The following is a 22305-nucleotide window of genomic DNA, read 5'->3' as shown; positions in this document are numbered from 1 at the left end:
GACTTATAGTTTGAGATAATCACAACCACAGGCTGTTCCTTCTGCAAAAGAAGTGGAACTGGGTGTTAGTTAAAGCCAATTATGCTGGTACTCAGCATTAACATTTAAACACATTTCGCCCCTTTATACAGCATTCACCTATTATGTCTTTTTGAAGAATTGTTCTAGTGAAACATTTTAATGCTAAGGGCTTTTTGGCCTTTAAGATTGCTCTGGTAGATTAACTAGGGCAATACATTCATTTTTAACAAAAAAGATTTTTTTTCCATCAAAATTTTCTTTCAAGGATAACTTCACTTGAGCTCTCTAAGGAAGCTGTATTCCCAAAGAGTTATATTTTATCAGATGAAATACTTCATCCTAGTTTGCTGCAGTTGATATCAGAAAAACACCTGTAGCCTGAACATTAATCTCTACTCAGTAGTGAAGGGTAATGGACCAATAGATCTGCTATTGAATAATGGAGACTACTGGTAGAGCTTTGCCTGTTCAGTTCCTGAAGCAGTGTGCATGGAAATTAGCAGATAGGCTTCTTTTACATTCATCATACTTCTCTGTGAAAGGCTTAGGGCATGCTTTTATTGTGGGATCTCACTGATAGCTATGCAAAGCCTTTGCAGAGCCAGTTTAAAATGGCAATAAATTCAAATGGTAGCTTTTGCCATCTTTCCATTGGCACTAGTGCAGTATGGGTGTCCAAGAGTGTATGTTCTACCTTGGTCTTGTGAGGATATTCTTTTAATAGTATTTAAAATAATATAATAATATAAAAAAAAATCAAGAATTTTCTTGAAATGCAAAAGATGAGGAAAACCAAACTTTCTAGAATCAGCGACCTATATTCAAGATATCTACACACATGCCTCAGTAGGAATGTGAATAGAAGGAGGAAGGTTCAGGAATCCAGGGAATAGGACTTCCTTGGAGCATTTGTCTCCTGGGAACTACATGTTCAGAATGGGGTGCATCTTTCTCTGTAAGAGGTGTGGGTAGATCAGTGTTGTCTTATTTTTACTTTCTCTTTGGTAGCTACTGCTTTCTGAATATGCGGTCAGGCTGCAGCCACTGGGCTGCTTCAGCGTCCAACCTTCTGATTTCCCAAATACAGAATTTACATGCTGATTAATAATGAACTTTGTTGTATCCTGGAATTTATAAAGATTTATTTAGATAAACCTATTGTCTATATACTAATGTAGGGCAGAGCTTGTTCTCTCTCCCCATACCCTCAATCGATAATGTACTGCCACTGCACTGCCCAGCTTCTCTAGACCTTCTGTTTCCCTGAACTTTCAAAATCTCTTTACTAAACACGTTAAAATAAACTACATTTTTGTTTTCAGCAGTAGATTCCTGAGCATTTTGACAGTGCCAGTTATAACACATCTATCACCAGTGGTTTATAAGAAGAAAGGATACTTATGGTCAAAGCTATACCATATTCTGAACAGCCATGCACTCTCAGCTTTGGTTGTATTTTTATCCGGGTTAGATGCACTCTGCAAAATAAATGAATGAAGTGAAAAGTATTTTTATAGTATACATAAAACATGGACTTCCAATATTAAAAAAACCCATGTCAAATCAAACTACAATTGAACTGCACTTTCCTCCCCCCCAGCCCCTAAATTCAGAAAGCTTCTTTGGCACACAAATGTCATCTCTGAATCACTTCAAGAGCAAATTGGCTCATATAGCATTGCTATATACTCATTGTAAGAGTGCAGCATTTACCTTTATTGATGATATCAATTTTATTAGCAGCTGAGAAGCAATATATTCTGAGATCAATAAAATGATATTTTGATTTAATTGCCATTGTAGGATTACTTCAATTTACTCCTACAAGATCAGACGTTATTTGTATATGTCTAACAAAATGTCATTCCCAAAGGGATCATGATATTCTAACGACACAACTTTCCTTTCTGTACTTCTTTCCAAGGGAAGAGGACCATTACTTGAGTCGACAAGGTTGAAAACACTGCTTTCCATTCTGAAAGCTAATTCTGGGGTGTGTCACACAGGTAGATAGATGGACTGTCCTTTTACTCAGGATCATTATTTGGAATGATACATTAGAAACAGCTGTACAAAGACAGCTAATTGTGCTATTCTCTGGGCATGGCATTAGCACTAGCAGAAGAATTAGTGGCAGAATGGAACGAGGAATGGGCTTGCCAGTTCTCTAAGGATATTTCATTATCATCTTGTGTTTTGCTGCAAGTTAGATTTTTTTTTTAATGGGAATATTTTTCTTTATGCAACTTACCTATTTTTTATGCTTTAGAAATATATTAAACATTTCCTATTATATATTAGCATTCATGTAAATTGGCTGATGATAATAATGTCAATGGTCTGATCCTCAAAACAGTAAGGTTCCAAGCCAGCCTGTGTATAGGAACTGTTACATTGATTTCAGTGAATTTTGACTAAGGTTGTATAGAGACAGAAACCTTATTGTAGCTGTTATGATTTTGTTAACATCAAAGGGCTCACAGTGAACTTACAAATGCACCAAATAGGCCAAAAGTTATCTTTGGGATTCATTTCTGTGTCACTAAATTGATTATTTTCACAACTCCCTGTAGCGACTGGGGAGGCTGGAGGTGGGAAGAAGGTGATACTAACCCCTAACCAAGCAGAACACTCTTCCAAGGCCTTCATATCTGATAGTGCGTTTTGGCAGGATAGATACAGATGGGGAAAAGGGTTGAAACATTTAAGCAGGAAGTTTAATGACAGGGAAGGTCTATGTTAGGTCAGAACAACAAGAATACTGAAAGGAAGAAGGTGAAGGATGAGGGTGGCAGGGATATAGGTGAGAAAGAAGACAGGTATAGAAATAGACATATTGTGGAGTGGGCTGCAGCAAGCAGCCAATAAGTGCAACATAAAGGAAGGCTGTAAATGGCCCATGTGTCCTTAGTTTGACTACTAATATTTCTGGAAGCCATAGTGTTGTCGGTTAATTGCTCTTTCCAAACTCATTGTATATCTAGCTTCCTCTTGCAGGTAAAAGATTCCTCATATTGGAACACAAATTGTTCCTATATAAAAGCAGTTGATAAAAAGTCTACATGAGAGTATAATTCTCTAAGAATTTCCTGGTCCTGACCTGGAACTGCTTGTATTTCTTGCACTACTGTTTATTGTTTCTTTGTTCCACACTTGCTCTGTCGGCCTGTATTCTCTGTCTTACGTAAGCTCTGTGGGTCTCACATGTGTTGCACCTTCTTCCTTTTGTATATGAAATCTGTGTTGTGTTTACAGCTTTTCTGTTTGTTGAGAATGTGGGTAGTTATTTGTAGTGCAGATCCTGCTTAAATGGTACAGACAAGGGATGGCAGGAGATGTTGGTATGAGTGCTTTTTGCACTGTTACAGATCTTTGGATCCTATGATCTTAGAAAGTAACATTTTTCCCTGCAGTTCAGAGAGGTAGAAGTAGGAGAGACAGCCTACCCCCTCTCCTGGACAACAACTTTTTCTCTAATGAAGTGAGAATGCCAATGTTTCTCATCTCTTACTTTGGAATTATGCTTAGGGAGATTATTCATTTGCAATGAAATCACCAACCAGCTGGCCGATGAAACTGCTGGGGAAAGTATAAATAGTATACTAATAAATATATCAGGTGTTTATTTTTAAAGGTATCAGGTAATTTATTTTTAAAATAAACTGTTAGTTTGAGAGAGATAATATTGACACGTGTTTTGCAGGCTATTTAATTTTCTCCTGAGATCAATACTGCATCTACAACATTTTCCCAAAATATATTCTTACACTGTCTTGGCAGAGATTAACATAGTAAAATTTGAGATACAGAAACCATCTGAATAAAATGTTATTAACTGTTTGGTTTTATTTTTTCTAATGGGGAATGAGTTAAAAAGCTGAGTGCCATAAGAGATTTTGCCTTTTAATAGAGCAACTTTGTAACTCTGCTTAGTGATTATGTATTCTGCATTCTGCTTGTCAGTGTTAGATTTAGGTGTTTATACTGTGAATGATATGCAGCAAGCTACTTCTGCTTTTATATATTATTTTCTATAAAATAATATACATTACCTGTAGCATGTATTATGTAATTAATTTCTTTCAGAAATGAGTTATGATGATGCATCAATAAATAAATGGGTATGAATATGAGGCTATTATTTCTTATGTTTATGCTTATATTGTGGTAATGATTTAATGATAAACACCTTTAAGAAAAGGCAAGGCAGAAGTGACACAAAGAACCTGAGAGATGCTTTTCATGGATGAGGTCACAGTATGGTGAAGACCAGATGCTAATTATATATTAAAAGGCTTCACACCTTTGCTAGAGATGGAGCCTTGGATTTCAAGTCTTACAGCTTGAACTGGAATTTGCTGCTAATGGCCTGCTAACATTACTAGTTGAGCCAGCCCAGAACAGAGCATAATCAGAAGTCCAGAAACAACCATGTACATGGGAGTCTTGACTAAATGCATCAAATTCCTTCAGGGAATTAAAAACTGAATTTGTGGAAGGGAAGGAAAGAAGGGAGATCAAGTTGAAATAGGAAAGGAAAAGTGTTATGCAGCCATGTAGCTGCTATGATCTCTGACATAGTACTCACAAGGTTGAAGGTGTTTAGGCTTTTTTCTGCCCCTGAAAAATCCAGGTCTGGTTATAGATACAGACTGAGAGGCTCTCACAGCAAGATACCCCGTGTACTGGTATTTAGAGTGGTCAGAGAGGAGGTTAGGTTCAAATCTTTACGGTAGACCCTGTGGCTTCATCGTTCTGTCTGAGTAGTCTGGCTGAGAAGAGAGAAGCCTAGAGGCTTGTTTTCCACTAAGTTTGCTGTCTTTTAAACATCTTATTTGTGAGAAGATATTCAGTTCTTATTTGTGGTACATGTGGCACATGTTTTCAAGTTCATCTGGGTGAGAGCTTTAACTGGCGCTTGATAGGTTACTTGTCTAGGGATATATGCAACAAAACCAACTCCTTTCACTGTGAAGACACACTAACATAGAAAATGAAAATTAGATAAACTAAATAAAAATATTGTATTAGAAATAAAGGGAAAGAAGAAAGACAAGAAAAGGGAAGAAGAGTTGTGAGATGGAGATGAGAAGAAAGAGAATATTAAAAGAAATAACCTGACATAGATTGAATAACTGACATAAATAACTCAGATAAGTACTGTATTAAAGAGGGCTGCAGAGAATGCAGCAAAGGTCTCAATTAGTAAAAGGTTGAGATTTCAAATATAAAAATGTCAGAAAAAGGAGAGTACCACAAGAAGGAAAAAGAATAATCAGAGCAGCAACGTTATTGTCTAAGTTAAAATTTGCTACTGTAAGGAATGCTGACTTGAACATGATAGGGCATGAAAGCTGTTACATTTATTTACGCCTTTTGTGTTGTATTGCCGTGTTTTGTCAACAGAGATAGGTGTTAATTCACAGGGCACAGTTGGGAAACTGAATGTGTTATTGTTATTCATAAACATGATTATTTCCATTTTTAACAATAGAAAGAGAAAAATATATGCCTATTGACTTCTGAAGAAATCAGGTTTTCACAAAGCATGCATTCAGTCAATTTTATACTGCATTCCGTTCTCTGATATTTGATAGTTCTTGAGTGTGGCAAAGTAGAAAATTTCTGACATGATGTTATCTTTAAAAACCAGTCAAGAATAAATTAAGGTTCTGTATTCTGGCCTTGGTCAGAATTTGGGTAGAGGCATTGCAGGAATTTGCACCAAGGTGCTTAGGAGAGTGATGTTAGTGATTAGTTCCCTCAAACTCAGAATAAATCAGTATCTCAACATGGTGCAATGGAGTTATATTAGCCCTTCTAATAGTGGCTGAGTTGTAAAATTAAGAATATGGTCAAATATGAATAATGTTGTTGGGGTTTTTTTTTTGTTATTTTTGATTTCCCCAAAGAAGCAGCAGGACATTAGGCACCTGAATTCCATCCAGTTTCCATCAACGACCTAAATGAGACCCTAAATGCCTTCAGATAGGTGCAAAGGTGTAAATGTTAAGAATGCTCACTATGTAAGATTTATTAAAATTCCACCTAATTATATCTTTAATGTATTTTCAAGTGAATAGAGTAACTTATTCATGTCTTAAAAATGTAAAAAATCAATTTAAGGCATCACTGAGTAATTTAAATTTGAGTTCTAGTTATGCAGTCTGAGAGTGCATGGGATGGTATTGCCTAGAAACAGGAACACAGTATTAGGTACTTTTTTGCTTTGGCAACTTGTCAGCTGTAGCATTACTTCTCCCTAATTGTACTGCTCTTCCTCTTACTGTGTGGAAGCACATGTCATGTCTCTGAGTATTGACTTACTATAGATTTCTGCTGTTGTTGCAGGCAGTGCTACATTTGAAATAATGCCATACATGTATGACAAAAAAGGGAAGGTGACAGTCAAACAGCTGCACCTTGTTAAACAGCCTGCTTCAGTTTACAGTTTTCAAGTTTACAATGTACTTAGGTTTCCATGTGAAAAATATTTCCAGAAACCTGATCTCCTATAACTGAGCATTGCACCTTTTCCTATTTTATTGTAGGGAATAAAATATTGTTCTGGCTAATTTTTATAAATGCAGCATTCGGAAGGTGATAATAAAAGTACTGCCTTGATACATCCATATATTTATTTTGTTTGTTAGACTTCTCAGGGCATCTTCACATTTATTTACAGTTTTCTTAAAACTCTAATAGTTTTAGTTAAAAAATTTCATGATCGCATCCACAGTCAAAAACCAAATATATCCTCTGTACTTTATAAGATAAATATACTTTTCAGCTCCTTCTTATTTTCAACCTGCCTGTTTTAAACATTTTCAGCAATAACACTGTTTTTGACTAAAATGATCTACCAACATTTGAGCCGATTTTTAATACAGTATGCATGTCTACAATCATGACGTACCTGACTTGCAGCTTCTGCTTTCAGATCTTCATCTGGATCTACGCCAACTCTAAAAAAAAATCCAAAACAAAGACATGTGGTAACGATATGATGTCTATTAGAGAGCTTTGAAGGTAGAAATGTTTCTCTTGTGACACTCATTTCCTGCTAAGTGAGAAACTTGAAGAAGAGCTGACAAAACATTAAGATCAGTTTTTTTAATCAAGGAAGTTCTTTAGTTTTTGGGAAAATTGAGACTCTCTTTAACAGCCAGTCATAATACCTGAGATTCGATCTTTACCCTGGTTCTGGTCCACATCTGTGGTGAGAAAATTAAGTCATTAAGCTGTGCTATGAAATCCTTAATTACTGGCAGAAGAGGGGTGCTGAGGAGGAACTGGAGTCGGGTATGAGGACAGGATGACGGGACTCTGGCATTTCTTACTGTACTGCATTATAGCTAGCTTGTAGCATTTGGAAAGGGCTTTACTTGGCAAAAAATGTATGGGAAAACAAACCCAGAGGGGAGAGGAAATTGTAGTGGGTGATGTGCAAGATGATGAGAACCTGGGTGGCATTTTACTCATATGGACAGGTTAAAAATAACATTGGCTCTTAAAAGTGATGTGGTGGAAGAACTGACATATCTTGAATACTGCTGATACTCAGAACTGAGTAGTGCAACTGAGAAATGTTGATTTGAATGACAGAGACTTGTGCTGATGTTCATACCACTAACGAAAACAGAGCAATGAGGGTGATGAATAATGAAACTTATTATCACTGGAATCTAAAGCCCTCAGCTAGCTAGCTAGCCCACCAATAGCCCCCAAAGCCTCCCACATAGTGTCAGGTCCACCAAGCTAATGGAGAATTTACTGATGTGAATAAAAGGTACTCTTTCACTGATTCTGGATACTCATTTAAGACCACTTTACTGTTTTTCTGACAGTCTTCCTTCTTGAGTATGTTTTTGATTTTGGTAATAACACATCAAAATACATATTTAAATAATATTAAATATTAACTGTTACATACTTCAGCCTTATTTCCTGTACGTATTATGCACTCTTATTCAGTCCGAGACAATAACAGGAACTATATGCAAAGTAGATGCTTTTTATATGTAAATATTGCATGAAAGATAAAAGACATTTGTTTCTATCATAGCTCTTGAGCTTTCACAAACCTGAGTTTTTCAGGCATAAATATTTAAATCTTTTTACAAAAAATAGTCCTTTTTTGTCCTATTGTTTTTTAAATTGCTTGAAAATGCTTCTGATGGCACTAACCTATTCATTAGTTTGGAGTAAAGCAAGTTAGGTATTTCCATTTTAATGAAATTGAAGTATTTACACAGGAAAAAAAAAACGTTACACAGAGGTTTAACCATCTGTCTGACAGTGGGTTTGTTGTTGTCATATACAGAGCAGTCTAGGCCCTTCTCTCCCCTCAGTGTTGTAAAACTAAGCAGTGTGAGACAGACATTGTTGTAAAACTATCAGTGTGCAGATGGCAGAGTGTACAGAGTAAATACAGCAAATTATGAAGCTTGAAGCAATGGCACAAATGTAGGTGTAACAGTCCCAAATTTATAAAACAGGTCACAATCAGGGAACCCCAGTCTCCTAAATGCAATTACATACCCTGTTTAATAGACTATGTTTATTTGCTAGATGTGTTCACCAAGAACACTACTTGACCAGTATAGAAAAACAACAGCAGTACAATAGTCAAGGGTCTGCACAGTTCTGAAAAGTAAAAAATTCAAGGCATTTACGCATGACAGGTGGCAGCTGAAAGGCAGGGCTACAGCACAAACTTCTCCTCTCTCACTCTCCTGTCCTTAATGAGCTTAACTTGACCTCAAAGAATCAGTCTCCTGGGACAGAAGTAATTCAGCCTTCAAGCAGTTCTGGACCTACTGGAGTTGAGAAACTGCCACTTCTGATTGATTGCGTGTGTTGGAGTTGTGATGCGTTTATTATAGAATGAGCTAAGACAACAGAAAACATTTCACCTGGGACTAAAAGGACTGTAACAGTAAATGTAAAAAATGGTAGGCAATGGAGCTAGTAGGAACCAGAGTTTCTGATTGATACTTTTTCAGTAACTATGATGTAACTACTAAGTAATCACATTCACAACAGGAAACCACTGGCACAGGAAAAAAATCTGGATTTATAGAGTTTCACAGAATTTGTGGTATGCTAGAGTTTCTTTGCATGTATAACTTCTAATCCTTATAGCTGCAGAGACAGCTAGTTGTTCTACCTTGTTTATTCTGCAGACAATATATTATAATATGCCACATACAAAGATAGTCACATGAAATCTTAACCAGGGTATTACATTTAAAGCCAGGCAATCCCTACCCCTCACCCCAGCAATAAATCAGACTTAAATTCAGTGGAATCACACTTCTGTCCTAGATTATTCACATAAGAAAAGAAAGCATGACACATGAAAGACACACGAATGCCACGGATCCACAGATGATGCTTTCCTTTGGTCTGGTCTCTGCTCTTGTTTAAGAAACAGGTGCAGATGCCCTTGCTGTTTTTCTCATGGAACAGTATCTTGCTATTGCAAATCATAGAATAGTTTGGTTTGGAAGGGACCTTCAAAGGTCATCTAGTCCAACCCCCCTGCAATGAGCAGGGACATCTTCAACTAGATCAGGTTGCACAGAACCACATCCAGCCTGACCTTGAATGTCTCCAGGGATGGCACATCTACCACCTCTCTGGGCAACCTGTGCCAGGATTTTACCACCCTCATTGTAAAACAGTTCTTCCATGCTTCTAGCCTTGAATCTCCCCTCTCTAGTTTAAAACCATCACCCCTCTCCTATTGCAACAGGCCCTGATAAAAATTCTCCCCATCTCTCTTATAGGACCCTTTAAAGTACTGAAAGGCTGAAATAAGTTCTCCCCAGTGTCTTCTCTTCTCCAGGCTGAACAATGCTAACTCTTTCAGCCTTTCCTCACAGGAGAGGTGTTCTAGCCCCCTGCTCATTTTTGTGGCCCTTCTCTGGACCATTTCCAACAGGTCCATATTTTTCTGTATTGATGACTCCATAGCTGGACACAGTACATCAGGTGGGGTCTTACCAGAGCAGAGTAGAGGGGCAGATGTGGCTCACAAAATATTAGGCATTGATTTAAAGCCCCTTGGGAAAAGGACCAATCATTCTTTGTGTTCTATAGGAGAGTTTTTAAATGCATTAAAACAGCAATACATTTTTGTAGTAACGACCATTAACAACTTTATTAAGTATGCACTAAGCATACTGAGTTCAGTCAGTTCTGAATTTGAGGCTAATTATTTCATATCCAAATATAGGCTTGGGAGCTTAACACTGACCGTTGAAAATCATGGTCTGCTATAATTAACTCTGATACACTTGCCATGAACTAGAATGCTGTTTTCAAACTGCAAATGTTGAAAAACAAAGTATAACAAATTACATGAGACAGTCAAGACAACTGAAATTAAGCACAGACATGCACTTGAAGTTTATGTCCTTCCTCAAAAGACCTGCCATAGATGTAATGGTATTGCACTAGAATTCCAAACTTAAAATTCATATAGATTACTACAAACACCTCTAAGAAATACTTTGTTGTTAATACTTGTATAAGTATCTCTTCCCCTTTTAACCTTTTTGGTTTTCCTTTTCTGTGAGAAGTTTTTGTAGTATTTTTTGTTCTCCTTTCTTGCTTTCAACTTTGTTTCTTTTCTTCTGTTATCTTGTTGTACTTCTTGCAGTCTCCCTTTTCCATTCCTCTACCCCACTTCCTGGTTGCTCTCTATTCCTAATTCATTTCTTCTTGGCATTCTTCTAAATATTGTATGCTTTTATCTCTGCCTTTCTATTTTTGAATCCTTTTATTCTATACATTAAACATTTAGGATGACTTCCACAAAAACAAATGGAACAAGTGCAATGATTTCTTAATTAGATCTATATCGCAGTGGAATTTATGTGCTCTTATAGTCTTTAGTAATACCTTTAGATTCAAATATTCTAGATATGAAGGAATTCAAATTCTTGAGAATTCCATTATGATGTGGGTTTTTGGCTTTTTCTTGATGTCTTTTTCTTGGCGAGGGGGAGGGAATAAGAGTTGTGGTTTTTTTTTGTTTTTAAATAATGGCTGGATAAAAACCTGAATTTAGAGATTGTTAAAATTTCTGTATTTGAAATCTGGAAGTAAAGCTTGTGACTTCAGGCAGTTTTGAGTAATTATGCCTAAGCATTGCTAGGAACTGTGCATTAGTTTGCAGAAGTACCCTTTACAGTCGATGGTATTTAAATCCCCGTGTACTATCAAGTGTATAATTTTTTTTTTAGCAACAGACAGAACGCAATTTGTAATAAGAGGAGGAATTTGTCACTGCATACAAAGCAGTTGATAACATCTTTTCTTATGTGGTTGAAATGAAAATGGACGGAAAGATAAATCCCAGATTGCAAAGTGAACAAGCAGCAAAAAATACAATAACAATCCACAGGAACAGTGAGTAGTAAATCACTGTTCAGGCACTGCAAGCTTTTAATTCCCTCACTTCAAATCACCATAAAGTCAACACTATAGGGTAAAATCTCTGCTTTCTACAGTGGAAGCCACAGGAAAATGAATATACTGATGACTTCATGAGGATCTAGGCATGAAAAGCAGAACTTTTGGTGTCTATACTTAAAAGTGTGATTCTCAGCCCTCCCTCACTTTAACTGCCAAGAAATCTGTAAATAGATGCATTTCTCTGAAATCTGAATTCTAATTACTGAAATTCTACTTTTGGGCTTGTACAGGCTTTCTGTATTTGCAGAACAGAGCCTGGTTCATGCAAGTTGAATCTTGCTTGCAGTCCCACCTAGTCTAGTTTGCACCTACCATATACTCGCACTGGTTAGCAATATTCCAGATGAGGCAGCCAGGACTGCTTTTAATTGAAAAATACGTCTTGAGAGCATGTAGTTGATTCCATTCCTTCTTTATTTAATGAAAGATCGAGTGTCCTGTGAAGAACTGGGAAGCCTAGTTTCATCAGTCACCTCAAACGGAGGTGATTCCATATCATGCCTCTCAGGAGTGCCATAAATACTGGCCTGAGTGGTACAGATGGTGGCACAATCCATTGTCCTCCCAGTATTGTCCTGTTTCACCAAATATCTTTCAACTTCAAGCACCAATGAAGCCCCCAGAAACAGTTGTTTATAGATGTATTATTTAATGCATCTAATGTTTTAATGAACAAAACTTCAGGCTTGGGAAATTGCAAGAGAAATGTCTCTTAATGTGACTAACAGTCTTCCCTTATCTAAGTGTATGTGAATGTGCTCGTGACATAATATGATATTACAGAGCTGTCAGATGAGGATTAGAATTAGCCATGTCTTCTCTACTTCCTTTTCTAGATCAGTGGCAAAACCAAAGGCAATTCAAGAGGAGAAAAACCTGTGTTTTCTTTCTGTTTCTGGCCTTATACTATAAAATGGGGATAATAATATTTTCTCCATGCCATCGCTCATCTGTTTTGTGTATGTAGCTTGTAAGTGCATATCCTTTATTATGTTTGTACAAAATTTGACTTGGTAGAGCTGTAATTTTGGTTTGGAGCCCTAGGAGTGCTCCTGTAAAATAATTACGAACAATATTAGCTTCTTTGCTTGTCAAAGGTTTTACTGGAAGAACTCACCTTCTCAGTACAATTGCTCCAGCCTTCCATGGGCTGTCTCATTGTAACTAAAACAGTCTTTAATCCTCAGCTTATATCTCAAAACCTGCACATACTGGGAAAGGTTTTTTTGAGTGATTTATAACCCAATAAGTGATTTATAACCCAATTGTCAAATGGCCATTAAACAACATTTGCAACAAGACTCTTGAATATTTTTGCATGAAGACATCTGAAACTTGTAGTTATCCATCATCAGAATATTGCATTCCGTACGGAACTGTTAACTGTAAAGACTACAAACAGGAGCAAAATCCAAAAAAGATTGTTTCACCATCTCTAATAAATCATTACAATTGAAATTAAAAAATCTTAGGGACAAATAATGACTGCTCAGGCCATTATTCTTGTCCATGTGGCAGTAAGTATGACATGTATTCGTAACAAGCTGACACCGAAAATCTTCTTTTGCTTCTAGATTGCTATATTGCTGCTACATATTGCTATTGCTATGGACTAATACTCTCAGAAACATCTGCTTTTTTTATAGTACTTTTTTTTGATTGACACAAACCCCATGGGGAATTATGGCATGAATATAGACCTTCAAAGTTCATCTCAAGATGATTTTGTTAATAAATGAAAACACTTTAAGGAAAGAATAATCACTTGTGTCTCATAGGAGAAAGAACATATCAGTTTAATCTCATGCTGAGAAGGATTAAAATAATTTATTAGGTAAATGATGTTTTCTAAACGGTTATGACAGCTGCTTGTCACTTGGCTAAAGCTTTCTATTATATACACAACATAGAAATGGAGCAAAGAGTATGATTTTTAAACCATGCAAGTAAGAGATAATTGTGCCTTAGTTTGACTTTTGAACTTGCTGTTTCATGAAACTTGGAAAATTACGTTTTGAGAGATGCTACTGCAAAACATTAGTTCTATGCTCAAGGTCTATGGACTGCTTTTGGTGGGCACATGGTCTGGCTGCAGAGTTACCAATTAATGCAATAACTGTATAAATGGCAAGTAAAGAAAGGTTGCAATGGATGAAGATAATGTGTAAATGCAAATAGAGATAAGGTTGATGAAGGAAATATAGTGCTGTATAATAGATGCACAAGTTACAGTCTCTAGATGTGATCTGAAGTATCAAAAAGATTGTGATATTGTAGATAATGTCACTGCATAAAATTTTACCAATCACTTCTACAGCTGTGCAGCTGTGTGAAGTAAAACGCTAAAATTTAAAAATAGATGATGACTTGCATTTACATTTACATCATGTGCTTATGTGAACAGTAACTAGAATGATGAATAGGATATTTAGCTATCTTGTATCTGATTCTCTATTCTGTTAATCCTTTCTTGAGATATTGGTGGGTGAGGAGGGTGAAATAGTTTGGTCACTTGGAAGTAACAGGGTACATCTGTATGGCAGAATGCACTACTGATGTCTGTAATCATGACATCATGGCACTCCAGCTTAGAAGTTCTGAAAAGTAGTGATTTATGACTCTGTAATGCTTCTGGCACGTGCAGTAGATTATGAATGTCATTGTGCTATGTAAATATACCTGTGGTGAGGAATCAGGCCTCTGGCTTACAAATATGAAACAAGTTGACTAGAATAAGCATCATTTAACTTATGTGAAAATTTTAGAAATCAGCAGTTATAGTTGTTTCAGTGCATGTGAATAAGTTGGAATAAAGTCAGCATGAAGGTTGGCAGCAACCAAAATAACGTGATCTTCTGTGTGGCAGCAATATATGAAGTGGGACTTGTTTTCCAATTTAAGGTAAGATCATTGTAGTAGATTCTCATTATAGAATATGAGGTGTTTGTTAAATTGTTCAGTATATTATGACACTCAGGCTTGTTATACCAGATTATCACATCTAGCTGGATAGTGAATGCAGGTTGTGTGTTTATGTCTACAGACAACAGTAATTGCATGAATTACACTGAATTCCGTGTCAAACTGGAAAAATAACATCTACTGACTCTGCCATATCCGCTCTGCATGCTTAATTTGCCCTAATGGCATACTGCTTATAGCTAACTATTGCACACTTCTACGAGGCAGTTCAGAACTTCTTTATTCAGGCAGTAGGCTGAATGTGATTCCGATTTTAAAGCTTGGTTCTGAAAAATATAGGTCAAAGCCGGTTTACATACATGCATACAGATGTGCATGTGTCCAGTCATTAGGTATCCAAATGCACAGTTGCTTCTTGCCTCTAATGCTGAGTGCAAGAGTAACTTGGTTTCTGTACTTTCTCTAGAACTTATTTTCTTGGACTTCAAGAGTTGCTCAATTAAATATCTTCACTGTGTGGCCCTTAGACACTAGTGAAAGCCACAGAGCCCTGGCAGCAATGTTGAACATCCACTCAGTACATCAGCTGATCAGCACTATTTTGCTTCTTTTTTGTACTGATATCTCTTCTTCTCTCCCCCGCTTAGTTTTTGGTTTTAATTTTTTTTTTGTCTTTCCTATTTATATATGCTTATAATCATATGTTGTTGCTCTACCTTTTATTGCACTGTGGTATGTGATCCAGCTATAGAATCATGAAATAGTTTTGGTTGGAAGTGACCTTCAAAGGTTATCTAGTCCTACTCCCCTGCAATAGCAGGGACATCTTCAACCTACTGCTTTCTGTTTATAACTCTGCTTTACCAAGTAATAATACACTTGCATATTTTCTTTTCTACCCCTGCCTTAGGGATAAGTAAAGCCTTTCATAAAATGGCATTTTTAGTAGTCCAAATTTAGATTAATAAACTTTTCAAAGTTTAAAATAAAAATAAATAATAAAAATAAAACTGTTTCTAAGTATGTGGAAAACTCCACTACTCCTCCCCGCTTTTTATATCCTTATCTGGAAAACGTGTACCTCAAACACAGTTTTTCTAGGAACCTGGCAATGTCCAGATCTCTGTGGCAGTTGGGCAAAGCTTTGCTCTGTTCCCCATTCCTTAGTAAGGACTAAACTGCATACCATATGCTTGTGTGTCAGCTACTCCCCTATCCCTGCCCCCCAAAAGTAATTTTTCTTCATCTTTTGTTGTTCTAAAAGGGGAGGCTTCCACAAGACACTCAGCATGCGCCCAACCGCTCCTGTTCAAGCCGAGGTCATCACTGGTGTCACTGGCTTCAAAAGGAGCCAAGTTAGACCAGCACTGAGTGCTTCCAAAGAGCCATTCCTTAACATTTTTGCTATCTCTCAGCACTCCTGAGACATACAAGGATGTGGTGGTTGTTTTAATTTTCCACTTATTGTACTAGCATCGTTCTCTTATGTAGGTTTCATTAACAGATTAACTGGTGAATCGATAGTTTCACACATCTCATTTATGCAATAATCAAGACATATAGAACAAAGTAATCACTTTACTGTCTGCTTTTCAAGCATTTAAACTCTGCAAGTTCCCCCTTGTTTTGAAGAGCAGGAAGTCCAGAACAGTGTCAAGAGTTTACATGGCCATAGTCAGTTAACAGTCACTGTTATTTTCCAGCTACACTCTTTACTCATTAAACAGATATGTGATTACTTGTAAACAAACACAGATTTATGGGCAAAGGATGGGAAAGCTTAATAGGACTGTAATCCTAAATTTTTATTTTTAATCTCAGCTGCAGGAAAACCTCAAACCCCGAACTCACAGCAAATCTAAAGTTTGGGGTAACTCCATTGCTACCAGGATGAAATTGCCATGCCAACAGTAGAATATTTAATGCTAAAATGCTACAAAATTTATTAAAAATTGGGTTTGTTCAGTTAGGATGCAAACATCTCCGGACTAAAACATGGTTACAAGGGCAGAAGTGCTACATTGTGATAAGAGAAACTGAAAAAACTACATGAAAAATAGTGTGACTTGAATAATTTTCTAAAGCTGCAAGAGAAGATTAGATCTGAGGAATGTGCATGGCGGTAGCTGGGATATACAGTGTAATTATCACTTTCTTAGTAAGGCTGCATTTTGTTATTTAGTTTTCATCTGAGTTTCATGTCTGAGATTGATAGGTGGGACTCCCAGAATAAGAGGATCCATTGACAGCACATTATAGCATTGGTGAAGCATTGTCTGGGATCTGGATTTGGTACCTTGTTGGGTAGTAATGAAGTTATCTCTTGTGAGTGTCAACCCAGTAAATCCCCAAGAAGTTGCGCTTTTGAAATACTGCATCACAGAGTGGCAAGGTTGTCATGAGGGGACTCTGATGCCTCCCATCCAAGCCCTTTATCCTGTAACTGTTTTGTATTGTTTTGCTTTTATGGGGGGGGGGGGGGGGGGGGGGAAGGGGAAGGAAGACATGGTTTGTTTTGCCTTACTTTAAACCATATGATCTTGTATTTAGAATATATTGGGACTGTTACCAGCATACATGTGTTAAGGACAAGTGATTATGGAGAGAGAAGGAGCTACCAGTGATGGCAGGAGATTTTTTTGCTTTAAGATGTTGCAAAATCGAGAAGTGTGGGCAAAGATGTATCTCTGAATAATCCTCTCAATAAAAAGCAGTACACAAAACAGAATATTGATCAGCCTTCACATGCTTTAAGAAAGTTGGTATTATTGCCATGCCTCTCCTCCTGCTGTGAGGAAGTCTATAGATCAAATGCTCTGTAGATAACATTGGAACTGTATTAATAAAACACCCAGAACATTACTAAATATGCATTTTCAGTTAATGCAAAAAGATAGAAACATTACTGCATTACAGGTAGCGTCATATTTGCACGTAGCAAATATCCTAATTGCTACTTTTATGAACTCTATGGAGATGAATACAACTTTCAAAAAAAAAAACCCCAAAACCACATCAGGAATTGGGCCTTTTTGTTGGCATCTTACTTAGACTATTAATGAGCTTTGCCAGCCAGGAAAAATGAAAGCTGATTTTACAAAAGATCTGTATGAGGAAAAGAAACTGTGCTCAGATGTATTTTGACAATTTCCTACAGATGAGCTTAGTTAATTCTTGGCTCAGAAACAACAGTTCCATCCACTGAATTATGTCAATGATTTTTAGAGCAGTAAAATGTTTCTTCTCTGAATCACTTTAGGTGTCTGTTCCTTTGTTTTCCTTGAACATAAACAGCACAGCTTTGGCAAGAAGCCCAAGCCATTGTAGACGCATTACATTATTGTTAATGTGATTAACCCAAAGTAAAACATTAAATGCTCCTGAGGCATTAGTCAAAATAATGAGATGACCAAGTCCCAAGTTCCCTGGGCTCACAGTATGTGGGCAAACATATCATGTACTTCATCTTTTGCATTGACATTTGAAATTTATCATATAAAGCTGGTACTGGGAGCAGCTGTGCATAGTCATTCTAAGTGAAGAGTAATGCTGGTCAAACTAAATGTATGTTACAACCAAAACACACTAATTGCTACTGGCTTTGCTGCCAAGAACTAATGACAAGGTACCTTACATGTAAAGCTGTCACTGATCTTTCCATTTAGGCTGCTCTTTTCAGAAGCAGTTTGTAAAAGAGCTGCATTGCTTAAGTTCATATTTCATTCCTGGTTTTTAATATGTACACATAAGTTCTGTCTGTAAAGCTCAGAACAGCAGGAAATGATAATAAGGACTTGTATGGATTTATTGACCCAAGGCTGTATAAAATATGGTGTATTGGAGAATATAACTTTAAATATATGCTGTACAATTATTTTATTGAAGGGTAAATCAAAATGGCATTTCTGAATTAGTGAAGTGATGCATTAACGAACCATGCAACGCAATGGCCTTTAGAGCTGAGGTCACTACATTCATAAGCAGGTACGCTGCAATTGGTAACGTGAGTAAGCATTGATAGGATTTTTTTCATGTTTCCTCATCTAGAAATAAATATTGTAGGACAGAGAGTGCTAAGTTAGATGCAGCTAACTTAGCGCTAGTGCTTAGTTAGATGTAGCTAACTTAGTTCTAGTGCTTAGTTAGATGTAGCATGTAGATGGAAATATATCTTGCTATGAAATAAAAATATCTGTTTTCAGATTGGACGCATGCTCATTAAATTTTTCCAACTCTGGGCATTCAACTTCTTATGTTTGAAATTACAAATCAAGCTCTATAAAGAAGAACCTAGGGAAAAGTCTCAGATTGTGTAGAATATGTACTAAAATAGAACAATTTTGCCTAAAATTTCATTGTCTGACGTGTGCAGTGTCAACAATTATTACCCTTTCAGTTTTAGTGGCAGAGAAACACCTCTGCAGATTCATATTGAAGCATGCTTTAAAGCCACTTTAAATACAGCAGGATAAACAGTAGTGTCATTTGTGAAGACAGTGTTCTAAAACACTGCTTAATAGAAAATTTAACTTTTCAGTTGTTTTATAATACTTTGCTTCTCAACAACAAAAAATTAAAAAAGGCTCAAAAGGATACCTATATTATTTAATTTTGTTATTCTACCAATAAAACCCCCAAACCTTCATAGTTTATATGCTCCTGATAAAATAAACATCAATTAAAATGTAATAGTCTTTTCAACAGAGTGCATATATGAAAGTGCTCAAAAAGTATGCTCCCCTTCATCATTTAGTGTTTATCTCATTCCATGTTGTTTTTAATTCAGACACTCTCCAAACCTTTGTACTACAAAGGTTTCACAGGGAAAAAGTATTTTCTAGTGTAGTTGCCAAACTTGGACCAAGTGTCATCCATGACAGTGTAAGTTCTGCTAGTCACACAGCGATCATGGAGCATTATATAGCTTTGATAGAATGTTATTCAGTTTGTTGATGTTTGTTTGCTTCCTTTTTAATTTTATGGAGAGGTTTACTTGTACAACAGCAACAAAGATAAATACTTTTACCTTCGTTGCTGTATTTATCCAGAACTACAAGAATTGTCTTTATTTCACAGTATGTGTGGCTTGATTTTTCAGTAGTCTCACCTTTTAAAATATGCATAACTTATTCATATGGAGAGAATTAGAGCTTAAGTAGAATTTAATTGATTTAGAACCCCAAGTTTGGTACCCTAACATAGGTGAAATTCAACTTACATACCTACATTTGCATTATACTGTATTCAGAATAATTTAGGAAATATCCAGCACTTATTTTGTATTTGCAAATACTCATTCTGGGAAAGGGACTCTTTCAAGTGTCAATGATAGCTTTTCCTTTTGTGTCAGCAACTCAGCTGTGGCTAGAAACCCCTTGATTCTGCTAATTCCATCCATCTCAACTAAAAAAAATCCTTTTTTTGGTAGTGAACTGAATTGTCATTCTTGTCTGGTTTACTGAGGGCTCTCTCCTAAACATGTTCTATTTTGAGATTTTTATGCTGCCTGTATCAGTCCTTGCAAGCCTTTTATGACTACCCAGGAGGAGGGTTAGTCACCCCCTTGTTGAGTTATACTTATTAACTGTGACACTGTAGTTAAGGTTGATAAAACACTTTCATTTTAATTAATTAAAGCCTTCATCTTTTTATAAGAGCATTTGGAGATGCTCTTCAAAGCTTCTAGATACTTGTAATTTTTTTTTTAAATTCTCTTTATAATCATATACAGCTTGAGCATAAAGCCTCAAGCACCTCTTTTGAGTTGGCTGCCATTTAAAATGAGCGCAGTGGAAAAGGAGTGCTGGGAGGAGAAATAGCTTCATAATTTTATCTATGCTGCTTGTGTTGTTTTGCAGTGTGTTGGAAGGTGTTTGCTGCGTTATAGTTAAGAAAGCATGTGAGCAATCATTCTGTAGACTACTGAAGAATGATCATCTCTTTCTACATCTCATCTTTTCTACAATGATTACTGCACTTTACTTGGTGATTCATTTTACATGAAACAGAAACACTTACTTGCACGGGAGCTGAAACCTCCCTAGTGAACGCATTAACCACTAGTCTACAGAATAATTTTGTCACATTTTCTGGTTCAGTTGATTAAAATTATTTTCTGACTTTGCTTTACTCATCACATGGATAACATGCATACGTGTGTAGAACTGGCAAGGCTAGAATTCTTCCAGAAAGGTGGAGGAGGAAATACATACGGGGAAAAAAACATCTGAGAAAGACTGATTATTTTTTTTTCCAGACTGAAATGATATTATAGGTATTATATAATGAAAACTTTTATCTCCTTGAAATGAAACCTTCAGTTTAGATTTTCTTGCTGAAGAAATTCCAGTATTCTTTGTCAAGCAAAATAGGAGAAGAATGCACATAAAAATTTTGGAAATTAAGCAAACTAACAAATGTGAAGAACGTATTAATTTCATACCCTTCTATTTTTTGAGCCAGCTCAAAGTATTACACAGCTCTTAAAATATGAAAGTTCAGTGAGTTTCCAGAGCAATTATTTTGCAAAAAAGCAACCGTATCTGATCAATAATAGAGCGAGTTAAGGGATACCTTGATCAATGTCTATAAAGCAGGGATATAAGATTCAATTCAGGAAAGGTAATCATTATTTTTTTCTAGAGGCAGGATTTCATACCACATTACCACATATTTATCTCAAACTTTTAAATGTTAAAACCATTTTTCTCTCCCCTCTATTTACCCTTAAGCAACACATTTTTAGCATATGCTTAAAGTCAAGGGGTCTATGCTTGCACTAATTTAATTTGGTGTACTAGTTAGAGGTCAAATTAATTTGTCATATTTTGGTAGAAAGTAGTAAATCATTACTTTTGTTCTAAAGTCCCAGATAATTAATGAAGATATTCCCTAGCAGCAGTTCCAGATAGGTTTCCTTGATTCATTAGTTGTAATTTGAGCAATTTCACCATGTTCATTGTTGCATAGCAGCTACCTTTTCTACGACAGGGAGATATGTTTTAATGGAAGAAATAAAATGCTTCCATAACATGGAATAAAGTTGTTGGTTTGGTTTTTGTTTGTTTGGTTTTTTGGTTTTTTTTTTGGTGGTGTGTGGTGTGCTTTTTTCATACTCAGACTCTTCAAAGTAACTTTATTTTAAACAATTACAAACGAAATATTTTAATTGACACAAATCCTGCTGGATGTATTCTATTCCAAGCTGTAGGTTTAGGTATAATTTTCTAGAAATATATACAAAGTATTCTGGGTTTTTGGCATGTGGAAAATTCATCCCAGAATTTATTCCTAGTAAACTGAAAAGCATGAATCTCTCTTATTGTTCTGTAATTTCCCTTTCTCCTGTACCAAGTATTTTAGCAATAAAAGCATGTTTCATTCCTTCCTTCATTTTTGGCTTTCAATAGCCATGTAGAGCTAGAAATATGATGTATGCGAGGTGGGATGTTAGGAGACTGGGGCCAAAATTAAACTCCTCTGGCCAATACAGACCAACAGATTTGACAGCAAGAGTTGGGTACATGTCATGCACAAGTCACGATTGCAATCCAAAATCTTCCATTCAACAGCTGTCCAGAACCGCCTTTCACAGTCAGTCAGAAAGCCCAAGTCCTCTGTATTCTGGTATTTTGTTATCAAGCACAAATGTTTATAAACCTTGTTCAGTATCATTCAGGTGAAATACTATGGTCAATAACTTTGGGAGATCAAATGCACACCTTATCTTAGCAGAAAAGTACCTTGCAAATAAATAATAGGCATTTCAAGAGATCACTGAGATTCATTACCTGGATGATTTCTCATTTTCAGATAGAAATGAAAGGAAATCATCCAATTTCTTTTTTATAATAACATCCAATACATTTAATGTCCAAT

At 36.3% G+C, this 22305-nt stretch overlaps 1 protein-coding gene across 1 annotated transcript in view; it reads right to left on the bottom strand.

Moving 5' to 3' along the window:
* SLC9A9 (solute carrier family 9 member A9) overlaps positions 1-22305 on the bottom strand; it is a 207940-nt gene that overhangs the window by 56121 nt on the left and 129514 nt on the right. Inside the window, exons 13-14 of the mRNA XM_065674907.1 lie at positions 6938-6986; positions 1420-1499 (exon numbers count right to left, since the gene is read on the bottom strand). Coding sequence (XP_065530979.1) covers positions 1420-1499; positions 6938-6986 — 129 coding nt within the window. The remainder of the gene's footprint in view (positions 1-1419; positions 1500-6937; positions 6987-22305) is intronic.

Source organism: Lathamus discolor, chromosome 3 (assembly GCF_037157495.1).
Source record: "Lathamus discolor isolate bLatDis1 chromosome 3, bLatDis1.hap1, whole genome shotgun sequence".
In the NCBI taxonomy this organism is placed as follows: domain Eukaryota; kingdom Metazoa; phylum Chordata; class Aves; order Psittaciformes; family Psittacidae; genus Lathamus; species Lathamus discolor.
This window is presented reverse-complemented; position numbering and strand designations above follow the sequence as displayed.